At 41.9% G+C, this 8,324-nt stretch overlaps 1 protein-coding gene across 1 annotated transcript in view; it reads left to right on the top strand.

Moving 5' to 3' along the window:
- The window catches only part of SLC6A5 (solute carrier family 6 member 5), a 29,321-nt gene extending 22,067 nt beyond the window's left edge, over positions 1–7,254 (top strand). Inside the window, exons 14-16 of the mRNA XM_063397553.1 lie at positions 201–301; positions 4,095–4,262; positions 6,513–7,254. Coding sequence (XP_063253623.1) covers positions 201–301; positions 4,095–4,262; positions 6,513–6,668 — 425 coding nt within the window. The 3' untranslated portion in view covers positions 6,669–7,254. The remainder of the gene's footprint in view (positions 1–200; positions 302–4,094; positions 4,263–6,512) is intronic.
- Positions 7,255–8,324: the final 1,070 nt, after the last annotated feature.

Here is an 8,324-nt window from a genome sequence, read left to right on the forward strand (position 1 = left end):
AGGAGGAAATATTTCATTGGAATGGTGCCCACGCTCTTAGTCCCATTTTTTACTGCGTGGTGAGATCCTCCAGGGAAGTTTGCAAACACAAAGCTGGAGTTTGTTTTTGTAGTCAGGCACAAAGGAAGGCACCAGAGCTCTGTGGCAGACTGCAGCTGGTTCCTTTCACACCTAATTTCTTCTCCATTTGCTGTTTACAGGCTTGCAAAGATTCTGTGAAGATATAGAAATGATGATTGGGTTCCAGCCAAGCAAATTCTGGAGAGTCTGTTGGGCATTTGTGACCCCAACTATTTTAACAGTAAGCCAAAACAAAAAAAAAAAAAACCCACAAAACCAAACCACATTTTCTCCAAAGCGTTTTGTTGTTGTTTGTTCATTATTCATTATGTTTTTGGGTGCTGGCAGTTAGAATTTGGATGCAGATCTTTAAAGACAGTGCATGTGTTCTTTAGTGCAGGGTGAGCACTGTCAGATCATTTTATTCCTAGAGGGGGAAGAAAAAGGCACTGGATGATGTCAGTAACTTCTCTTCAGTACTGTTAATTCACAAATGAGGACAATTTTTTCTGAAAGGATGTGTGGTAGAAATAGCATAAGTGAGGGTGTTTGTGGTGGAGAGGGGTGGTGATTCTGCCAGGAAAGAGTGTCCTTTCCCTGGCTGTGCAAAACGCTGCTGTGGCACAGCATTGCAGGGCAGCATAATGGATTATTGTATAGATATAGATATAGATGATATAGATATAGATGATACAGATATATATAGAGAGATAGATAGATAGAGATATATAGATAGATATATATATATATAGAGAGAGAGAGAGAGATAGAGAGAGATAGAGAGAGAGGGAGAGAGAGAGAGGTAGAGAGAGATAGAGAGAGAGACAGACAGAGAGAGAGAGAATAGAGAGATAGAGAGAAAGAGAGAGAGAGAGAGAGAGAGAGAGAGAGAGACAGGAGAGAGAGAGACAGGAGAGAGAAATGATAGAGAGATGATAGAGGTGGTAGAGATGGTAGAGAGAGAGGTGATAGAGATGGTAGAGATGGTATAGATATAAATAAATAAATAAATTATATATATATATATATATATATAAAAGATATTATGTTTCTGTATGCACAGGGAAAAGAAAAGACGAGATGTTCCTGACTGCTGTAGAGCTATGGAGAAAACCCCCTATTTTACTGAGGCTTGAGCTGATGTCAGAGGGATGCTCGGGAAAGGCTGAGGGGGCAGGGAAGTGCCCAAGGAGCCGGAGAGGAGCGGAGCGGCCCCGGGAGGTGGCGCTGCCGACTGCGGCTGCAGTGCGGGGAGGAGGGAAAGCAGCGGGGAGGGGACACAGCTCCGCTGGTTCGGCTGCGCTGTGCCGCTCTTCCAAGCCCCTTGCCCCTCCATTTCCTCCCCAGCACCCTCCGTCAAATTGTGTTAGCGCCCGCTTCACCTTTAGGTCTCCATTTCACCAAAAAAATGTCACGTTCTCCATTTCGCCATTGCTGTGAAAGCTATTGCAAGTCCAGGAGTCCAAATCCAATCATATATAAACTTATATAAGGGTTATATATATATATAAAATTATAAGGTGTGTGTATATATATATAGTTATAATATAATTCATATAATTTATAAAGATATGATAGATAATATATATATTTATCTATTGCTTACATATTCTATTCTATTTCATATCTATTCTATTCTATATCTATTCTATACAGTCACATATAATATAAAATATATATTCATTTATATTATACATAATAAATATAAAGGAAAATATTAATATATAAAACCAAGATATAATATATAGATATATGAAAAAGAAATACACACAATATGAATCTATATAAAATATGTATTATATGATATAAAATATATATTATATAATATAGTATACAATAAATGAAGTACATATTATAAAATATAAATATAAATATAAATATAAATATAAATATAAATATAAATATAAATATAAATATAAATATAAATATAAATATAAATATAAATATAAATATAAATATAAATATAAATATAAATATAAATATAAACAAACAACTATATGTCCATTTGCCACCCAGGTTTCTAACACAGTCCTTGCTTTCCATTTTAACCTAAGTGGGGATACAATCTGCAATCACATACCATTGTTTTGACACAAGAATGGAATAATCACTCCAGCCATCTCAAAAGCTGTCTGCTCGACACATGAACACAAAAAAGCAGAGCTTTCTTGCAGCACCCTTTTGTGTTTGAGAGCACGTGCCTCCCCTTGGAAGCCCTCAAGCCTGAGGCACAGGTGCAGCAAGATTCTGTGCCTGTGCAGAGCTTTGAACACTCCTCATCCCACAGCTAAGGAATTCCTACCAGGAATGGGGTTGGAGGGACCTTGGAGTTCACCTCCCTGTCCCAGGGACACCTCCACTGTCCAGCCTGGCCTGGGGCACTGCCAGGGGACAGCCACAGCTCCTCTGGGTGGGCATCCTGAGCTGCTCAGGTGTAGGATAAAGAAAGTTGTTGGGATTTCTGACAAGACACAAGTCCTGACTCAGTCTGAGCTCAGCTGGCGGTGCAGAGGCAAAGCAGCCACCCTGCAGTCCTTTGCAGTTCTCCTCCCAGAGGAGTTGTGTTTCACCACCTGGGAAGTTCCTGTGTGTGCTGCTCTTCAGTGCAGTGTGAGCGTGGCAAACCTTCTTATTCCTGGAGGGGGAAGGAAAAGGCATTGGATGGAGTTAAGAACTTCAGTGCAGTATTGTTAATTCACAAATTAGAGCTTTTTTTTTTCTGAAAACTGCAAAACCTTTCATTCTCACAGACAGAAATGACTGAAGGGACCAGCGAGTCTTGGTCTTCTGAACTCTGAGTTGTGAAAACTGACATTTTCTCTTTGAAAATGGTTTCTCTGATGGGTACAATAATCTATTTTCTGGCACAGATTTTCTTTACCAGCTGTCTGCACTGCACTACAGTGTTGCTGTGTGGGAAAACCAGGCAGATTTGTCTTAACTAGCTGTTGTTTGATTGGGAAAATGTATGTCTGTAGTTTGCAAATCACTTTTAACAAGTTTGAAGACATAGTCAAGTTGATAGTGCTGGGATGGCATCAGTGGTATTTATCTTCTCTTGGGGACCTTGTTAAAAATGAAGACACAAAGGATTTTTTTAGCCTTTTTTTTCCCCCAGTCTTTTTTTTTCAGGATGCTGCCTTAGCCCCTGTTTTACACTTCTGAAGGGAATTGTCAGGCTTTTCTGCAAATTGCTCAGATCCTTTGCTAATCAGACTTGTGCTCGTAGCTACTGTCAGTAATCACAACCAGGGAATAGGAAATGATGTTGTTTGTTAAGGAAAACAAATTTTATCTGACCGTGTTTACTCTCCAAGCTTGCACGTTCTGTTGTTGTTCCCTCCAAGTGCAATATTGAGTGAACTTAGAGTGAGAAATAAATTGACACTGATCAGTCATAATTCAGTTTTTATGCAGTGGAAACAGATGAAGCAAAACCAAGCAATGAATTCTATTATTGTCTCTGTAAAGCTAATATTTGATACATTTGGATAGCCTAATATTAGACTTTCATTAGACTCCCCATCTCTGGAACTAAAGCTGATCATTTTTATGTGTGCCTTCACCGAGTTATACTTCTATAAATCTTCTGTGTGCAATTATTGCAAGCACAGGCATTTTCCAGAAGTTACTGAATTATGCACAAATGTGAGCAGATATATTGCTGTTCATACAGTAAGTGAAATGGGGAACTTAGCATAATCACATTAGGTAAAACTGCCAATAGACCATGTAATAAAGCATGTTACCCTAGGGACAAGATCCCAATTTCAATTATTCTGGCACAAATAAGGTGATTTTTTTTGTGTGTGTGTGGGGATTTTGCAAGATTTCCTTGAAGCTCATTAGATTCAGGCTCTGTCCCATTTATCAGAGCTTGTGGCAGCACCCAGCCGTAGGTGAGTGTGCTTTTATTATATTTATACCCAGAGCTGGTATTCCACACCTGCTCTGTGTGTGGACACCCAGCATTTGCTGCACAGCAGGCTTGTTTTGCTCACTCACACGTGTTTGTTCTCCTCTCTCGTTGCCAGTTCATTCTCTGCTTCAGTTTTTACCAGTGGGAGCCCATGACCTACGGCTCTTACCACTACCCAGGCTGGTCCATGGTGCTCGGCTGGCTGATGCTGGCCTGCTCAGTCATCTGGATCCCAGTGATGTTCGTGATCAAAATGCATCTAGCCCCAGGCAAATTTATTGAGGTAATACTTCTCTCCTTCTGCTGTTTGAAAACACAGCCACAGGAGACTGTCTCTTTTATTTTCCATTGATTTTTGTGATATTGAATGTCTAATACTGCTCGGATTACTTTCTGGTAAATTTGTTATTGTGTTGCAGAGAGATGCTCAGTTGATTGAAAACTTAGACCTTCTGTTCCTAGCTTCTCATAAATCATGGTGCTACATTGTGAAGTGGTTTGTTTTGTGGGATCTAGACACATTTCCTGAGGTTCTTGGAAGAAAGATGTTCTGGATGGGTTGGCCATTGTGCAGAGGCAGCACACAGGCACAGGGAGCCTCAGCTGCTGGTGTGCTGTGCCCAGGGAGCCTGGCAGTCAGCACTGGGAGAGGGAATCAGGAGTTGCTGTGTGCTGAGTGAGGGGTGCTTGGGTTCCCCAGGACGTGCTCCACGAGGCCATGGCACTTGCTAAAATCCAGGAAGAAGATGTAGGGCAGGAAGGCTTTTCATGCATCTCAAGCTAGTTGTTATAAAACCTAGCTGGCAATCATTGCTTTTACCCTTCTTCTCTTTATTCTTCTTGAATTATCTGATCCTTTCTGCCTTAAAATAATCCCAGGTGGCAATTTATTTTCAATTTAAGCTTCTTTTGTTTATTTTGCTCATTGGATCCCTGACACTTTTCCCCCACAGCTTCAGAAGTGTGGTGGTCACCTTCTCCTCCCCATCGCTGTGTCCTGTCCCTGCCTGTCACCCCCCCTCCCTGGCTGTTCCCATCCTGCTGGCTCCTCAGCCCCTGGCAGGGTGTGATGGAGCACTGTCAGCACTTCATCCCTCCCTTGCCTTGTCCTTCTGGAGAAGCTCAGTGCTTTTATTTTAGGTCTTTGATGCTTTCTCAGTTCTGCCTTCTCATCACTGCCTGCTGCTTGTGCTGTTCCCACCTTGGGAGAAGGAACAGGCACTCCTTCCCCTTTTTATAGCTTCTTTTGCAGTTCAGCTTCCCTGCAAATCCCACCGGGGCTGTTTCCTGCTTCAGAAATGAAAAGGAGAGAAAATGTACTAAAATAGCATAATCTTTCTGGTCTCTCAATCTGTCACACTACAGCTGCCTGAGGGAAAAGACCACGCTTTTCTGCTTTCCATACAGCAAAGGAATTTCGTAGGAGAGGGGTTTTCACAGTGCTGGGACACCCCAGGGAGAACATCCAGGCAGAGGAAACGAGGCCTCTTGTCTGAAGGGTCATCAGCTCTTGTGTAGAGCAGAGTGGAGTGCCTGGGTCAGGACACAGCTGCCCCTGCTGAAAACCAGCCCATGTGCAATTAGATTTACTTGTTCCTTGTCTCATAAGCTTCTCTCGCTGACACAAACGCTCCAAAACTTCTCCTATATGGAACTGGCATTCATACTGCCACAAAAATAGGGTTCTTCCCTTACTGCCCCTCTGGGTGTGCACCCAATGAAACACCCAAGAGTTGGACCTGTTTTAGAAGGGATTTGCTGAAGGTATTTCAGCTGTAGCCTGCTGTTTCCTCAATATTGAGTCTGCTGCATAAAGTTATTATGGTTAATTTGGGAGGTAAAAGTTGCAAACTGGTAATTAAGCAGAGATTAAAATAACTGATAGAGAGGTCTGATTGACTTTATGGGGTAATAAACATATAATTGTTCCCTCTTAAGTCATCAAAAATATGTTTTCTTTGCTTTTTATCTGTGAATGCACCAATCAAATTATATATTCAATAAAGAACTCAGTGGAAAGATCAGAAAATTTTCCTTGCTTGCCAGGTTGACGTTCTCCTCCTTCTTTTTTCCCCTGCAGACAGAAACAAAATATTTTGTCATTTCAAAATTAAAATCTTCCTTCATTCATAGTGATGTACTGCTTTTTGGCCATTTGTATACTTCAGGGAAATATGCTAAACAGAAATCCAATTATTTTAATGCACTTACCCACTGCTTAGGCCATTGGGCTCAGTAATTGTGCACATGCCCTTCAGTAAGAAAACCTCCCAGTCTGCAGCAGTGGCTCTGAGCTCCCCTCACACGGTGTGGGGGAGGATGCATAATTAAAACCCGGGCCCTTGATCCTCTATTAATCTTGAAAACTTTGTGCAAAACAAACGCTGCGCGGCGGAGCGTTGCCGGGCCATCATCAATAATGGTAAATGAGCCTCTCCTCCCTTCCCCTGCATTTGGGAGGTAAATTGTAATTGTAAATTTGTAATTCTGCTCCGTGGCACCACTGAGACTCTCTTTTCTGTCCCCACGGCAGAGGCTCAAGCTGGTGTGCTCTCCACAGCCCGACTGGGGCCCCTTCCTGGCCAAGCACCGCGGCGAGCGCTACAGGAACATGATGGACCCGCTGGGAACCTCCTCCCTGGGACTGAAACTGCCCGTGAAGGACATGGAACTGGGGACACAGTGCTAATGATTATTGCCAAAGGGTGGCAGCAGCATTGCCAGCCTTTTTGGGGTTTTGTGGTTTGTTTTTTTGTTGGTTGTTTTTTTTTTCTTTTCTGCCCGCTGTTTCTTTTCCACAGTGCCTGAAAGTGGTTGCTTAGGAGAGCAGGACTTGTTGCATGCCATAGGGGAGGCCTAACCAGACCACTTCCAGGAGCAGGCGGTGCCTGTGACATGTTCTGCACCCCGTGGCACAGCAGAAGCCCCGTGTGTGACAGGTGACATCGCCAGGTGTTGTGGGAATAGACAAAACCAAACTGAAATATCTCCGGAGGAAATGAGGTGTGCAGTTTGAGCCCTTCCCACAGGCATCCTCCTGACAGGTGGCTGTGATGGGACTAGGATCTGCTGCCAGTGCATTCCAAGGAAGGTTCAGCCCCCAAATAGAATGGAAGTGAGCAAAGAATGGGATCTCCTATGGTCCTGATATAAATCCAGCCTCAGGCTCCTGCAGCAATGGGGTTGATTTTTCTACATTGACGGCCAACCTTGACCCATCACGTCTGCACACCTCCTTTATGATTTATACTAACTTGGAGGGATTGTTATGTTGTTTAAACTAGTGGAGACCCCTGAAACAGCACACCAGGAGGCAATCCATGGGGTGAGAAGAGAAACACGATAATCCATTTGATCTTTTCAAGTAGAAAAATAAGAACAACATTTTTAAAGATGGTCAGTTGAGACTGGGACTAAACCACATTTGGGTCTAGAAGAGGTTTGGAAATGGTGCCAGGATGAGTTGTGTGGGCATCACTGTTTAAAGTCCTGTCATGTGTTTCTTTTGCTAACTTGGTATCTGTAATTTCCACTAGGAATGCCTCAGTTGCACAAAGTGTCTGGGAACTTGCTCCACGCCAGGTGCACCTGTGCTTTTACTTCACTCCAATACTCTATAATTTTCCTTGTTTCTCTGCTTTTGTTTACAGTATCTCCTCGAGAAGCCATCATATAATTTGTGCCTAACTTTGTATCCTTACAGTGGTAAATGTAGTCTAGGTACCACCCGAAAGCAGTTATTAGAATTTAGATGTGCTGTTCAATTTGTGACTCCCCGTTCATTTGCCTATAAGCACCTTTATATAACCTATAACCTTTAGATGGTGTATTCTTCTCTTTCAACAAATGGGGAAATAGCAGGACCCCACTTGTCTATATATTATATATATAGCACGTAAATTCTTCAAAGCAGTATTCTCTTTGAAACGTGCATAGGGTATTTTTTTCATTAAAACGTTTTCATTAAATAAAAAAAGCCCAAATCCACAATAATGAACCACTGCAGTCATCCACACAGATGCAGAATTAGATAGAGAAAATGCAAACTGGTGAGAAAGGACAATTTAGTAGATGGCCATCATAACACTGCGTAGCAGTAGGACATCCTAAATCATTACATTTTAGAAATTAGATATAAGCAGTCATATGAATATAAGAATTAAATAGTTTTGTTACCTATTGGGCAGAGTAAAAAATAGAGCTTTTTAAGAGTACATTTATTTACCTATATAGAGAAATAGCCCAACTTATTGTAAATGCACTAGAATGAGGGAGAAAAATATATCTTCAATGATTGGCAAAAACTAACCTTTATTATCTTGTTATATCCTATACATACATATAT

The sequence above is a fragment of the Prinia subflava genome, chromosome 5 (assembly GCF_021018805.1).
Source record: "Prinia subflava isolate CZ2003 ecotype Zambia chromosome 5, Cam_Psub_1.2, whole genome shotgun sequence".
Lineage (NCBI taxonomy): Eukaryota > Metazoa > Chordata > Aves > Passeriformes > Cisticolidae > Prinia > Prinia subflava.